Consider the following 17,230-nt stretch of genomic DNA (forward strand, 5'->3'; position numbering starts at 1 on the left):
AAATACAAAGTACATAAATGTGAGTCTCGGGATTGATGAGGCTTTTATCAGGAGTTGCCATCAGCGGGTCAATATGTCCGGGTAACTTGGGGCGTGTCCTGCACCAGGTGGGGCCCAGTAAAAGAAGCCCCTAGTTTTCAGGGCCCATAGAAGTAAATGAAGAGAAAAGAGGGATTGTCTTTTCTTGGGTTTGAGCTGTCCGTCTTCGGGCTGGAGGAATCCGGTGTCACCCTGTTTTTCAATACCACCACAACCACTTGCTTCCAACTCTGTCACATTCATCTTTTCTCCCCTGTTTCCCTGTGCTAATATAGGAGTGCTAGCAATATATATTCCCCTGTATTTTCGCACGGAGATGGTGCTTGAAATTTTTTTTTGTTAATAAATTTTCTGCGTTATTTTATATGTAGTACTGCTTATTTCTTTACTTATTATACATTACTCGACATGTATTTTAAGACACATATAACACATAATTTCATAATTTTTTCATCAGATTTTTTTTTATTATAAAAATTTAGACATTAAATATTTAGATTGAAAAAAGAAGTTCCAAATAATTTGTCAAACCATATTTTACGAGAACATTCTAATGTGTGCCGAATAATAATAAAAATATCATCGTAAAAAGCGATTGTCAGAGACTCATGCCCATTTTCATATTAGCACGGGAATCAACAACTGAGCAAGTATATAATCATGGTCACAGCCAAATTTTTGTGTAATTTGTAGTTACGAAATACTAAGACATGTTATTTTTTGAATAAGCCTGTAAAATCACTGGAAATCGTCGAAAACATGTAAATATTGCGCTCGAATGGCTTTCTCACGCAGGTAATGAAAAAAGGTTGTTAACCTGATGATGCTAAATTGCTAATTATCAGATTATATCGATACGAATGCATCAACATAACATCGCAACCTGTGTGATATGTTTTTTGCAATAAATCTGTCTTGTGAATAATGCAGTCGAAATCAAGATCACGAGAACTTATAAAATTGAGAATGTACGTAATGTTATTGGCGGGGGACCTTGCATATGATTAATTAAGCTAGGATTAACATAGTACGGTGAGTTAAAGCCATGTGAAATGTCCCCTTAACGAACCTGGAGACCTACCTTAGCTGTAACATATGCTTCCATGTTGGCTTTCTCCTAAACATTTACAACTAATGTTGTACATTAATCAGACACACCATTTTATGTCACATGTGTTTCATTAGCTGTGAAGTGGATTAGCAAGATCTAAATTCCGGATTGATAGTACTTTTTTTAACTTAAACAATGTTGTGAAAAATAGGTACGCTTTTTTAATAAAGGATAACGCGTTTGTGGTGTCAATAAATGTGACACTGTTGGTACCCTCAAATCAGTTATGTAGTTATGTTGTATTTGGTCGGGTTGAATGAACATAGTGAGAATAGAATGAGTTTTGAATTATAATTTAGTTGAATGTTTATAATAATTTAATTCCTTCTGCTATTTCATTCTTATCACACTTTAATTAGAATTCAAACCCTGCATTTTGTGAATGAATGCTCCATTGCCTATCATACCAATTTTCTACCAAAATCTTATTTCACAAAATTTGTACTCACTCATTTTTTTCAAAGTCATCCCTCCTACACTCTATTATTTTCTTTTATTTATACTCATTCCATTCATTCCAACCAAACGCAATATAAGGTTGTGTTCACTTGGAGTGAATGGAATGAAATGAATTTTGTACTCTAATATGGTGTTGATCAAAAAATATATATATGATTTTCATTATTTTAATCATTCCAATCCTACTATTTTAACTATAATTTTTACATACATGTTTTGAAAGAATGCTTATTCTATTTCTCCATCATGTTTCTCTACAATCCTTCTCACAAGAAATTTAACTACATTCAGATTTTGTCACTATTATCACATACATCTCATACGCACTTTCTTCTTTCTTCTTAAAACTTTTATATAATTTTTCATTTTATTCTCCTCTAATTATATTCCATACAAATGAACACAGCCTAGGAACCAACTCTATTGAGCTCTTGGAGCACATTTAAATTTTTGTGCTTATTGATTTAATTTATGGGAATCATAATTAATCGGTTGATCTTTAAATTTAAAATTTGGGAGAGATTTTTTTATAAATTCAAATTTCTGAATCAAAATTTTTGTGCTCGTTATGATTTTACTAATTCAGAAAAAAAATAACCATAAACACAGGAATATTATAAGGAATGTGTTATAGTTGTATAAATCGGGAATAGTAACTAATCGGTTGATTTACTGATTTAAGATCCCTACGAAACTTTTCCTGAGATTTTTTTGCATAAATTAGAAATGTTTATTCAGATGATGCAATCAGTAAATCCACAAATTTCTTCTTAAAAATTTATCAAAGATTTTTTAATAAATAAGAAAATTTTAAAACACCGGATACAGTGCTCAATGTCTCTTTATAATAAATTATATTAGATATTTAAAATAATTAATCATATCTATACTGTAGACATCTGCAGGCAGGCTCTCTACCAGAGAAGATAGTAGCGAAATTCAATACCTAACTAGGAATCTTTCCATATAGAATAAGATACTCAAATTTGACGTACAGATTATTTATATGCGCATATATCAAGTACTGGAAACTCTAGCGTGAATTCACATGAAAATGTCCAGGGGAATTAATCTAGGATCAGCTGCTGTCAATAATATTGCTACTTATTTGTTTTCCTAATTAGACGCCTTTCAATTCATAAAATAACCTGTACATCATATGGACGTATATTAATCAAATCTAAGAAATCTCTGCTCGATGTACTGCTAAACGTATTAAAAAATAATGGATTACTGAATGGTTCAGTGCTTTAAGATAAGATCTCCAGACGTCGATTGTTAAGTAGAGATTGTATCTGTAATCTCGGATCTGCAACTTATTAAATTGGTCTGAAACGATAGTATTATTAATTCTTACGCATTAGCTATAACTATAAGCAAGAATATGTTACTCTACCCTGGCTAGCAGAAAAAAAGAATGCGCCATTCTTAGGGCCGTTTGGCTCGACTTAAAATAAATAATTTATTGTTTAAAAGTAAAGAAGTAAATTATAAGTAAAAAGTTGGTTTAAACTTATAAGTTATTGAAACTGTTTGGATACCCGTGACTTATAAGTCGTAAATAAGTTTCAAATCAGAAAAAAAGTTAGATTTTTTAACTTTTTTTCTTGGCTTCTCAAGCACCATTTTAAGTGCTTTTATAAGTTATCCAAACATCATGAAAAAAGCTGAAACCCTTTTTTTTTATAAATAAGCCATAAGTTGAGGTTGCCAAACGCCCACTTAATTTTTCTATAGCTATATAACTGTTAAGTACATTTTGTTACAAGTTATAATTATGATTGTTTCGTAAAAAATTATTTAGATAACAAATATATATAATAAATTTTTATATGAAAATGTGTAGAATCCTCACAAGAATTTGTTGATAATACATTTTTATGTGTTTTTTTTAATCGTGGAAGGACAAAAATTTTGAAAGATCATCGACTTGTAATGTAATTATTGGATTAACATCGAGAAGCAGGTGTATAAAGTAGGTGTTACGTGATTAAACGATGAAATATCATAAATTTTTATCATAAATATAATTGTATTTGAAAAAGCAAAAACAAATTAGATCTTCTTGCAGATTATCAAGTATCAACATCCCAACGTCAACAAGAAACATGTTAACAAATAATTACTCATAACTTAATTACAAATTTACAATTAAAGTTATTTCAATGGTGGTGTATGAGCTTTAGAAAAGACCGAAGACTTTTTAGTGCCGGATTTACAAGCTAGCCGGCTAAGTTCACCTTTAGCTAAGCTGATGATACATGATGCTGTAGTTCTGATGGAGACGGAGCTGTTCCTTTCTTCTTTCCCAGATCCCATTTCTTTTCTTAATCCAGCTAGATTAGCATTAAAAATTGTGTTATTGTTAATTTATATGTGTATTATATTTAGCCTTTCACCTTCATGTGTCCCCACCGATACGTATAAGACAATGTAAACGGCCTAAATATTCAAATTGCTGAAAATGAGATGCCCCATCTAAAATATTTTAAGCTCACGAGGGCCCTTTGGAGGCTTTGCGGGCTACTGTACAATTTTCTAGAAGATCTTTCACTGTCAAAAATTAAAATAGTTTCCTACCTTCATTTCGTTTACTGTATACTCCCTCCATTTCATTTTAAGTGTCATTTTTTGACTTGGCACAACTATTAAGATGCGCAATTATTATGCTATACTATCATTAATGTAAGTTTAATTTTCTAATTTTGTCCATCAAACTACCATGAATAATTTTTAATGAGAGTTCAAAGATAAGGGTATTGAGGTAAAAAGAATATACATTTGTATTGAGAACATAAGTAATTGTCCTGAAAATATAAATGTGACACTTAATTTGGAATTCAAACCTAGTCAAAAAACGACACTTAAAAAGGAATGGAGGGAGTATGAAATTATATCAAATATATATATATATATATATATATATATATATATATATCTAAATTATTAGACAGAAATTAAAATCAAGATGAAAATTAATCCTAGTTGTTAATTGAATTTAATCCGATGACCTCCTAAAAGCTAACGTACATGATTAAAAATATACACATACATTTTTATGTAAAAATAATTAAAATTCTAATATCACATATATACAAACATATGATACTTTTATATATTTATTTTTATTTAGTGTTATAGAAAAATACACAGACAAAATATTCAATTCTCTTTTTTTTTTTGAAATTACATAGTCAATTCCTAAACAAGTACGATATTGACTATAGCCGCTTTTTTTTTATCACTTAACACACAACACATAAAATAATTAAATTCTTTTCTGCCAAAAAAAAAAAGAAGAAGAATAATTAAATTTTTTAATCTAAAAAGTATAACAATCAAATCTCGAACAAACCAAATTACATCAGTTATGAACATAGTAGCATCGCAATTGACCTTCACATAAGCACCAACGTCCGTAACACAATATTCAAAATTATCAATTAGATCAACAAATGATCCCAAACCATGATCAGTATTTGTCTTGAAAGATGAGCTCTTGCGATATTCACCACTGTGCCATATTCGATATAGGTATTGCGATCACCAAAAATATACTGTAAATCCTTCTTAGAAACGTTACGAAACTTCATAGCAAAACACACCAAGAACATCAAAACAAAAACATACATCCCAAAAAGATGGATACGACTAAAAACTCTGATGACAAGGTATTGAACAAGAATTCATCCTAAAAAGCTAGATCTTGATTTTATTAATAAAATTGATAAACATGATAGAAGATGGAAAAGCGAAGATTATTAATCAATAAAGAGGATGAGGGTGGAAGAGCGCAGGGCCGGCTCCACGATAAGGCAAGCTAAGCAGTGGCGTTAGGCCTCCAAACAAAAAAGGGCCCCCAAATTTTAAAACTCTTTTATATATATGCAAACATAAATATTAGTATTTGTTTTATTAAAAATTTGTTGAAAACAAACTTTTACCAAAAAATTTTAATTTTTTAATATATTTAATTAATATAAAAAATTGATTTATTATTTAAAAATGAGAATAATTAAGTAATTTATCATTTTTTTTGAAATATAAATTATTTTTATTATGTTTTTATAAATAATATTTATCATATTTATATGAATATTTGTTTAAAAAAATTAAAAAATATATATCACGAATAATCATGATGAAATATATTATTATATTTATTAATATATATCATGTACAAAAGGTATAGAATCAAATATAAAAAATAATAACAACGGACGTAAAAGAAGTCTAAAGACAAATATGTGTCATAAATAATTGCTAGTTAAATGTAATATCAAGTTTATCGAGGTAAATATTAATTATCAATTTTAAAATTACTAATTTTTTTTTCTATCTATATAAATGAAAAAATGTTTAGACCAAAAAATTACTCTTTGAGCTTGTCTTTTCAGTTTTCAGTGCTGTGTGTGCATCTATGACTCTGGTGTAAGCTACTCCATCTGTCCCTCTCATTTCTTTACGTTACTATAAATAATAAAATTTTCTCATCATTACACCCACTATCTTCCCCCACTATCTCATATTTAACAATAAAAACTACTATTACACCCACTACTTTCCTCCACTATCTCAAATTTATTATTAAATATTGAGAGGTCCCACCACTTTACCCACTTTTCATCTAACTTTACTCATTTTTCATACATCGTCTTGGTCTCCGTGTCCCCCTCCAATGTAAACAATTGAGGGGGACGGAGGGAGTACTAAACTATTATAATATTTTTTTGCTACCTTTCTCATTTCATCGTTCAACATCCAATATTAAGGTAAGGGCCTTATATTAATAAAATTATATAATATCAAAAAATTATATATAATTATAAAAGAGTCTTATTTTTAAATTTTGCTTAGGGCCCTAAATTTGGTTGAGCCGGTCCTGGAAAAGCGGAAAAGTGGTGACTAGAATCCTAATTTTGGAGGTCGATTTTCAAAACTACTAAACCTAAGAGTTCTATATACCCTTTAGACAACCAGTTTCAGGTTTCTTACCTAAAAACCATCGTTATCATCTTAAATTCTTGTATAAAATGTAATGTTAGAGAAGAAAAAGAAGGCTCAAGGAGCCACTATTACTCTTGAAATCTATAATCAAAACCCGAGTACTCCGACAAAATTTGACACAACACTATACTATAGCATGGGCATTTGTTACCGACAACAAAGGGGCAAATTTGGAGTTGTGAGTTCAACGAATGAGGAAGGAAAACACGTGGAGTTGATCCCACAGATGGAGAGGTGTTTAGTCAAAGAAATCGACACTGATGGTGAAATAAGATCACTATGTATATATACACGCGCGCCAACGACATTCGTCTCAATAAGCCTCCAATTTTTTCATCTAATTCTATACTGGTTTTTCATTGGTTGCATTTCAACTCCGTGAGAGATTGTCGTGCACGGCGACGTCTTGTATATTTTCAGCTTTAATGGGACGTCGTCGGCATTTCGTAATCGAACATGTCCGTGTTTTAACGCCACCGGACCACTATGAGGTGCCGCGTTTAATATCTACAAATTTCTACGCTAGAGATGATGATAATAGAAAAATACGGACTTGCTTCGACTATATTGTTGGAGAATTGATATGGTCGGTATTCGTACAAGTATTTGGGGTTGGTTAAATTGAACTTGTAAGATCATCAACACCAAATTGAATTTGTAAGATCATCTTCAGACATTGAAGCTCTTGGCTAAAAAGTGAGTTGTTATATTATAAACAAAAAAAATAGGCAACTTTTTGAAAAAATTAAGCTCCAACTATATTTATACTTTGTCTTTAATTTTAGCCAACGTTCTAGGAATGATTCTATTTGCCGAATCTCTTCTAAGAAATCAGCAGAAAGATTAACTATACTAATAGTTAATTTCAAAACCATACTAAATAGTAGTTAACTTCTCACTGATACGATTTGATTTTAATATCGTTTATATTGATTTGGTCTAAGAAAAATAAGAATCTGATCTAATATATGAACACCCCTATTATCACATGTGTAATTTACTATTTTATAAAATTTTAATTTTTGATAATAATTATATCAATTGTATTTTTATCTTAAAAAGATTAATTGAAAGCAATAATTTTATCAAAAGTCAAGTTAAAAAAATGCTAAGAGGGTGCTCTCTCCGTCCCATTCAATTATATACGTTACTTTTTAACACGTTTTCTAAAACTCTTATAAAGAATAGTTCCATAATATTTTTTTAAATTTTTTTCCTCCTGAATAAAAATTTGATATTTAAATTTTTATTCAAAAAAATAAAAAAATATTAGGAAATTATATTTTGTAAGTCTCGAAATACGTGCAAATAGTGAACTTATACGACTCAATGAGACGGGGTAATAATAGTTTTCGTTTTGATGATAATAAATCTTATGAGAACTCAATTTAAAAAAAGATGCAAAGCGAGTAAGTTTCCATAAAAAGAGCGTCATCATTATTCCCCTTACAGCTACGCTAATTAACATTTTTAAACATAAAAAGCCCGCATTTTCCTTCACTGAAGTAGCTTGTTTATTTTAACATTCATCCCAGCGAGCAGAGTAAAAGAAGTTGTCTCAATCACTATCTAATCATTCCTGCACAGCTTTGATTCTCCTGACCCGCCCGACCCACCACCCCCGTGACCCTGTCACCTTTCTCTGCAACTTCATTTTGTACAATAACCCTGCAGAGACTAATGAAAAGTGGGCATGGCATGCTCACAGTCTTATTCGTTTTCATGATCATTATCCAAATTTTATAATTAAATTCCATTTAATTCCACTGATCATGACAGTACCATTGAAGACTCGGAGCTTGATCATCAGAAAAGAAATTGCAAGACTCATCACCACTGAAAAAATCATGCTCTTCTATCTTCACAAACTGCGGCTGGTACGCCTTTTGGGCATCTCCAAGAATTGTCTTAGAGTCCGATGCTGAGCTAAATTGGAAGCAATTACTTGACGAGGATGGCATAAACTGGTGCCCAAAAACTGCCGTGGAAGAGTTGGGGCTATTGTTGTTGTTATCTTCGTTTAAAATTGCGCTGGAATCGCTATCTGAAGAGCCGTCTTGGAAGAATGTTGTAACAGCAGAAGCTACTAAGTTGGGCTCTGCAGTAGGATCATCACATTGAGCTATGGAATCAATTGCTGCTAAGGACTTATTAGTCACTAGTATTTCTTCGTACATGTCTTTGTTTTCGCTTGCCATCACTTCCTCTTTCACCGGATTGCCTTCGTTCTTCTCACCATATTTTGCTTTCAACTCCTTTATCTGAGATTTTTAAAAATTTTAGACTCAAACAGTTTAAAATAACAAAAAATATTGTAAATTAATAAACTCGGGTTAACAAAATTCAACTAAGGGCAAGTTGTGCTTACATCTTCCACTATCTAGACCTTACTGGAGTGAGTGTAAAGTATTATATGTTTACTTGATTAGGCATAATAAATTAATAAATATGTTCACGAGTATGAATTAATAGTAAATAATAGTAAAAGATCTACCGTTATATTATCATAATTATGTAACTATTACCCTAATTGTTAAATAACCGAGTGTTTATTTCTTGTACCTCTTTGAGAAGGGACTCATTGTCATGTTGAAGAGTATCATAATTGTGCTTAAGTGAGTCATAATTGGCTTTAAGAACGCCATAATCTCTCTCTAATTGCTTGGTTTTCCAACGGGCTCGTCGGTTTTGGAACCACACAGCTACTTGTCTAGGCTGCAACCCAAGTTCTTGTGCCAATTTCACTTTTCTTTCCGGTTCAAGTTTGTTATCAACTTCAAAATTCTTCTCCAGGGCTTTCACTTGATCCACACTTAACCTCCTTTTCTTCTCGATCTGGCCCGATTCTTCTATGCACCCTTCTTCATCTAAGCCATCCAAAGAAGACTGAAAATCACGGCCATACATATGGTTGTTACCTGGACTGTGTTCTTCTGTATAAATGAAAGAAAAATAAGTATCACTTTGAGGTGCTAATGAAAAGAATTAATTTGGAAAGTAAATTAAATAAAATAGTTCGATGTAGTATGCATTAGCAATAGGCACCTGTAGTTGGACAGAGGGACATCAAAGCACCCAAAGAGTCTGAGCTGCTAAGTCTCTTCATGATAGAAAAACCACTACTACTGATGTATGTAGAACTAGTTAATGACTTGATGAGGAGAAAAGAAGCTACTTTGATGATAATTAGTGGTAAATGAAACTGAAATGTTTAGAAAATAAAAGGAAGTATGAAATTGTTGGGTACAATTTGATTTAGTAGATAAATTACACTTCTTGTACTTGTTACTTTTCCCATCTTTTTCCTTTAATTACAACCCATTTCACCCAAAATTCAAGAAAACACAATTTAAAACAAGTTGAAAAATCACTTGAAAAAACATAAATTCTCAGTGGAGATCATGACTGGGTCACTTAAGAACAGAGAGAGAGAGAGAGTAGGGAGAGATAGAAAGAGAGGGATAGAGTTGGGAGAGGGTTCAAGAAGGGAGTTCACAAGCAAGGCAGGGCTCACAACATTGTTTCACTTTAAATAAAACAACCTCGGGTAGGGTTTAAGGGTAAGGATATGACTTGGGTTAGGTACCCATTTCGATTTGCATTTGCATTTGAGAGTGAAATGCAAATGGAACTTAAATGCAAATTCATTTCAACCGGCTGCTGTCGGTTTCTTGTGCCGTTCGAGCAGAGATTTTTTGGGTGGAAACGGCTTGGGTTGGCTGGCTCGAGCTCAGCTGATGAAAGCTTGGTTGTCACAACGTCGCAGTCGGTGAGAGTGATGTAGAGTGTAGACTATATATAAATATATAAAACTGTACAAAAAAGCATGATTTGATATGATTTTTTCTTGCTTTTTTATATTTTTATTTTTGCTGTCGTTGTCACTTGTCAGAGACTCTATTTAAATAGTGATTATTATATCGCATAATAAGGTGCCGAATTTATATTTTGTCTATTAGTTTTACATATTTTATTTGTAAGTATATTTAACTAAGGAGCCGGAATAATTGACTGCCCGTAAAATCATCCAAATTTGGACGGACAAGTGCAGTAGCCAAAACATGTACCTCGGCATGTGAAATTTCAGTGAATTTCGTAATTTTGACGAGTAATTGGATTTTAATTGGAATGAATTCTGTGTATTTATATCGACAAATTCAATTAAAATTCAATATCGTCATACAAATTTTATGTACACAATTATGTGCACTTTTAACTAAATTAAAATATTGTACTTTATTTAAGAAAAAGGTCACTATAAATAATATATAGGGCCCAAACACGAAACGCAAGATAGAAAACCAAAAACGACTATACCACCTGGAGTAAAGAAAAATTAGAGAACGCAGTTCTTTTTCTTTTTCTTTTCTATTCTTTTCTTTTTCAATAGCTAATTTCAATCATTTTATGTATAAATTGGATTAAATGGAGTCATGATTCTGAAAATAACCGACTTGATCGATTAATTATTAATTACAAGGTGTTTTGCATATTTAATTATTAAAATCTGATTAATTATAACATATTGTTCTAAATTTGATATAATAGATTTAATAAGTAACATATTATTATGTTATTTAATATATCTGACATGATTAATAATTTTGATTAATTACTAATTATTCAATTAATTGCAAGACCCTGACTCCTGACTCCACTGATTCGTTCCTAATTACTATATTTTTTCGCAGCACTCCGTCGAGAACATAATCGGATATACTACACAGCGCTGAAACGTAAGAGACCAGAATCTAGCACGGCTAGAGGCCAAGATTCAGCTTGGGCAGAACAACCCCAGACATTTTAAATAGTTCATGACAAGGGAGATCCATGCCGGGAAATAAACATTGAATCTAAAGAATGAGTAATGATCTAAAAAGTGATCCAATTTCCGTGTCATATCTCATCCAATTTCACTCAAACACAATGAAGCACCAGAATTAAGGCCCACGAAACATGGTGATCAGTGGTTGAATATATGATCCCCTCAATTCTGTACATGCAGTGTAATGTCTAAATTTAAGCTTGAATAGATTAGACCGTGTAGGTGTAAATGAGAAAGGGTCCTAGTAGAAAAAGGTAGGGGCCCTTTACACTTTAGCAATGTAGACAGAACAAGGAGCGTGAGATGGGTTCAAATTAAAACCAACCCCACACAGAAGAAGGATGAAGGGAACCGAGTAAGCTGTGACCATGTGGTGGTACCTGCATTCTCATTCATTCATTCACAGAAATAAATGTTGTTGAATAGTTAGCAAAATAGATAAATAAATGTTGAAAACTTGGACGTGTTGCTTTGCTTTACAATGTGCATATTCATTATTTTTTTCGTACTTGAACATTCCCGAACGCGACTAATTTTATGTTTGGTATATATGAGTTTTCTGCATCAAGAAATCCCAATCGAAATCATGGACACACGTATATGCACAGTGTGCTCACACATGTGCTCTGTGTAAATAGTCTCTTTTTTCTTCCCCTCCTAATAATGCAGATACATGAGACAAGTATATAATTTCATGGGACAACCTCATGAACTTCTCTGAGGCGATTCACAAGCACTAGCTAGGTGAGCTCGTGTAAGATAAAGTATGGGAGAGTTAGGGATCATCTGGCCTCATGGCAGGGTATAGTGTATGGGGACATATTATGGCCTCTTCTCTCTGACTTGGACACCAGTTTCTCCATCATTATTTGGTCACTGAATCCACAAGTTCTAATGATTATAAACAGCTGATCAACAACTTAACTCTAAAAAGCAGCTTAGCTTCTCAATCAGATTTCTCCCCCATGGGAAACACATGCATGCAAATTGAAGTGCTGGAGACTGTAGTTGGTAATTACAAGTTACAACAAGCCAAGAGCTACACATCAGTTTCCCTTCTAACCACGGCGCTTAAAAGAAAACTAATAAAAATTTGATTGATTGAACCATTTCATTAGTTTAGGTACCCCAGCCCCCCGAAATTTACCCAACACTAATCAAAGCAGTTTTGAACCCCGATCTAAACATTTTTTTAAATTTTTTTTTTTTAAACATGGGTCTGATCGCAGGTCAGAGAGCATCTTCATCCCTGCAAAATCCTTAATTAAAATTTAATAAATCATATCATATATAAAATTATGAATTATTTGTTAAAAAAATTCATTCCAACTACACATTATTCTTGTCTAAAAACATACCTAGCCTAATTTAAATGATAATTTAAAAACGACCGCTCAATGAGACGATACTATTTAAGTATAATGTCTTACAAATTGACCGCAAATTTTTATAGGCTAGACTGCAGGTCAAATTTATCAGACCATTTCTTTTGTTATACCATGTAGTTTCACTTGACATGCACACGCACATATGGGAAGTTTCATACCACACTCAACTTTTGTAATAACTTCATCGCATGGTTCGGAATGAATTGTCGAATTATATTAACCTTTATCAATCAATGGCGATTTCTTCTCTTGCGTGTGTAGCTGTTCTCTAGGCCTCCAGTGACTTCCAACAACCTACATGTTGCGAGCTGGGGAGTCCATGGCACAGAAACCAACGTGACAATATTAATCACCTAACTTCAACATGCATCTATGTGTCGTGTACTGATCTTACTCTCTCCCACAAGGCTATCTGTCAGATTTAGACGGACATTGGGGAGGTTAGGTGCCGCCCATTCACTTATATATCTATCAATGTGATTTATTATCATCATCTTGTAACTTAATCGCTAAACAAGATAGGTATCTTGATAATCCTACAGATTTTTGTTAACAATGAGGCTAGCTCCCTTATATTAACATGGAAAGTGTGTCAAATCTTCAGCACTTATTACATGTCTATTCTGTTGGGTTAGCTAAGCGAACCTAACTCCACGATAGTACGATATTGTCCGTTTTGCGTCGAGCCCGCACGACTTTGATTTTAGACACCTCCCCTCGTACTATTGGAGTTGTTCTGGCGGCTTATATTTTAGCTTTCTGCTCCTCCCACATCAGATGTGGGACAACTCCTAACATATTCGTTTTGAGGCGTCCCCCAGTGCTGCAAGAAAGCAAAATTCAATTTACAATATACTATACCAGTACACTACACAAAAGCATCTGTTTAGCAAGAGTTAAAGTTTTGTGGCAAAGCTAGCAACAATTTCACTTCACTCGCTTGTTGCCGAATCTAAATCATTGGTGCATTAAAGTAAGCTATTCTTTTCGCAACCCATCACATAAAGTTCTTTCGAACAAGGTGAGAGGTGAGAAAAATCTTTTAATAAGAGTTTCGTGAGTGACGTTACTATTTTCAAATAACATGACATCCAGTTCCACTGGGGACGGGATGGTCCGCGCCTCAAACTCAGGATTTAGTATAAAATTAGTTATAAATTTATACTTATATTTAATTATTATTTTAATAATATAAGAAGAGTGATAAAAATTATTTAAATGTTAATCAAAACATCTTGGAGTGGATGTAAAAACCAAGCGTCATGCATAAAAATAAAAAGACCAGAGGGAGTAATTTATGCACTCCTTTGAATTATTTAACTTCTGTATAAACAGGTCCCATATATGAAAATGGATATATACTATATTTTTGGTCCGCTTGACATATTATTATATTAACTTCACTTATAAGAGCAAGTCTAATAGGTTACTTATATGAGCTCCTAAACTCACATTTAGGTAATGAACCAAAAAAACCAATCCAACACTCTCCTAGTGAGCTCCTAAATCACTAGCACATGCTCCAATATGCTAGCCATTACCTATTTTTAAGTAGATCCACTCCATCATGGGGCGGCTCAGATAAATTCAAAAGAGAAAAATGATTCTTCTTTATAGGAAAGAAGGGAACTAGAATTGAGTTTTAAATTAAAATTTATAAATACTTTTTATAAATGAGGTTACTTTCCGCTCGACTTTTGCACTTCAACCGTGACTTCATCTTCGTGGCACTATATTTTAACTGCTGCTTCCAACAACCGACACGCTGTGTGAAAATCATCGGTGGAGCATATACATGGCGCAGAAATCAAGATGCATTCATTTGTCGTCTTCTGATCTTAATTACTCGTTTATATGAGACAAGTAGATGTGTCAGGTTCGAATTGATAAGGATCCATGCCGTAAAGATCACAGACACTAGAATCAACCTAACCCATTGAATTTGAGCCCCCTGGTTAAGGGGAAATGAATGTTTAATACTCCATTAATTTCTATGTGTAACACATGCCTAACCTAGTTACTCCCTCTATCTCTCTCATTTGTTTACAGTTACTATTTTGGGATGTCCCTCTCATTTCTTTACATTAACATAAATAATAAGTTTTTCTCATCATTACACCCATTATCTTCCCCCACTATCTCATACTCCCTCCGTCCCTATTTATCTGTCCACTTTGGAAGTAAAAATTTGTCCCTATTTATCTGTCCATTTATACTTTCAAAACTAATTTAATGATAGTTTTTCAAATATATCTCCATAATTTCAATTTTCAAGGCTTGACTTATTTAAAACTTGGTTGAATTCATGTTTTCAAGACATAAAGTAGGGGTATTCCACCATTTTCAAGATATTAATTAGAGTATTTAATGAAAAAGTTTATACAATCAAGTATTCCTTGGTATGTGTTTTTTTTTCCAAAATGGACAGATAAAAAGGGACGGAGGGAGTATTTAACAATAAAAACTACTATTACACCCACTACTTTCCTCCACTATCTCAAATCTATTATTAAATATTGATAGGTCCCACCACTTTACCCACTTTTCATCTAACTTTACTCACCGTGTCCCCCTCCAATGTAAACAATTGAGGGGGAGTATTAATTTAATATTAGCCATGCAAGTCTCTCCTGGCCACCAAGTTAGCAATTCACTTACGTATCCGTGTTTAAAGTATTGATCCTTTCATTAAGATCATGATCTTCAACATAATCACTCAACAGAAGGCATCACATACAAAGGATATATATCTTGACTAAAGTTAAAAATATTGATTTCTGTGACCTACCTAGCTTCTTCAATTATATGAACAAGAAAAAAATGTATTGAATCATCCATAGTTACCTATATATCTAGTCGTTTTGACTTAAAGGGCAACGAAATTAACGCTACAAAAGCCTAACGGAGGGACAACTACACTTGAGCTTGATGTTTCAAAAGTGATAGCAGCAAAGATGTAACACTTGGCATAAAGTAATAGTTTAGATAACTTTGCCAAGCTTGAGAAAGGTGGTAGCTTGTAGTGCCTATGATTTAATATGCATGGAATCCAGCAGTGGCGCAAAGGTAAAAAGTATTACAAAACGCACACTCGTTTATAAAATATGATAGTATAATAAAAGGCAAAGTTTTGGTAAAAGCATACCCCCGAATGGTAGGCAGCTTTTCCCTTTCTAATAACTAGTTGAGAAACTGCGCGTTGCGGCGGCCTATAAAAATTATATTAATAATTTGATATTAATATTTGTAGAATAAATAATTTTGTGGTTGTCTATAAAATGTATATTAATGTTTCAAAATTAATATTTGTATGATAAAATAAATTTATATTATAAAAATGTTGATATGATACCAATACTAATATATAAAATTGCAAATTTGGAATATAATTCATGGTGGAAAAATGAAAATAAATTTATACATGTATTAACAATTTAAAGCACGACGAATTTTAATTTTATGTGTGCGTTTTTTAAAAAGTAATCATGTTATTACATTGTCACATTCCTCCAATTTTTTTTGCATTGATTGTTCACAAAAACACTAACTTAAATCCGTGAGATAACGGTCATAATTACTCTTGCTTGTAACAACTTTTATTTTTTAATACTGTATAAAACAGTCTTCACTTAAAAGTTTCTTGAACGGAGCAAACAGATTATGTATGAATAATATTTTCCTATATACAAAGTAAATCATATAAAAATTAACAACAGCAAGCATGTCCGACGAACAAAACAAATATTATAAAAGAATAACAAACAAACATACATCACTAATAGTTAATTTATTGATATCATCCATCAATATCATGTCAAGACTAAATTCTTCTCCCGTGTTTCGATTTGTCGACTCCCACATAGCGATCTATAACTACATTTGCTTGCAACAGCCTTTATTTGTTTTAATATTGTATAAACAGCCTTCACTTATCGTTGCAGAAGAACGGCACCATCGAGTTAGAAATCAGAAATCGAGCAAGAGAACTATCACCGGAGAAAGGTAGGGTTGTGGTATTGAGAGAAAGTAGGTTGTGTTTAGATGATCCAAAACTCTACAAACTATAGGGGTATTTATAGGTGCAGAGAGACATGTGTGCCGCACTTTCCCCTAATTAAATAATCTGAAACAAAATCAGATTAAAATTTTCAAGCTGCTATATTCTATAAATAATCTGAAACAAAATCAGATTCTAAAACTTACTTCTAATATATCCGAAACTAAAAAAAAATAATTCTAATTTTTGATATTTTTCATCCGAAAATTCCAAAAAAAATTAGAAAAATAGAACGGAGCGATGTAAGAGGCGCCACCTATACGCCCCTCGCTTCTCCTTTATATACAAACAAAATCAGATTAAAACTTTCAAGCTACTATTTTTCATGAATAATCTGAAACAAA

At 32.4% G+C, this 17,230-nt stretch overlaps 1 protein-coding gene across 1 annotated transcript; it reads right to left on the minus strand.

The window, feature by feature from the left end:
* Positions 1-8,003: 8,003 nt before the first annotated feature.
* On the minus strand, positions 8,004-10,193 carry LOC108219234 (homeobox-leucine zipper protein ATHB-6). Its single transcript, XM_017392561.2, has 3 exons — positions 9,662-10,193; positions 9,179-9,549; positions 8,004-8,877 (listed from the first exon to the last, which is right to left on the minus strand). Exons 1-3 carry the CDS (start codon positions 9,720-9,722, stop codon positions 8,374-8,376), a joined length of 936 nt encoding a protein of 311 aa, XP_017248050.1. The 5' UTR covers positions 9,723-10,193; the 3' UTR covers positions 8,004-8,373.
* Between the last annotated feature and the right edge of the window lie 7,037 nt (positions 10,194-17,230).

This window comes from Daucus carota, chromosome 4, assembly GCF_001625215.2.
Source record: "Daucus carota subsp. sativus chromosome 4, DH1 v3.0, whole genome shotgun sequence".
NCBI classification, from domain to species: domain Eukaryota; kingdom Viridiplantae; phylum Streptophyta; class Magnoliopsida; order Apiales; family Apiaceae; genus Daucus; species Daucus carota.

Bases quoted from the DNA above. Each gene is read 5' to 3' on its own strand.
- LOC108219234 (XM_017392561.2), bottom strand. From the start codon at position 9,722: ATGAAGAGACTTAGCAGCTCAGACTCTTTGGGTGCTTTGATGTCCCTC. The intron at 9,550-9,661 runs GTGCCTATTGCT...TCATTTATACAG, and splicing joins GTCCCTCTGTCCAACTACAG to AAGAACACAGTCCAGGTAAC. The intron at 8,878-9,178 runs GTACAAGAAATA...TAAAAATCTCAG, and splicing joins ATGAGTCCCTTCTCAAAGAG to ATAAAGGAGTTGAAAGCAAA.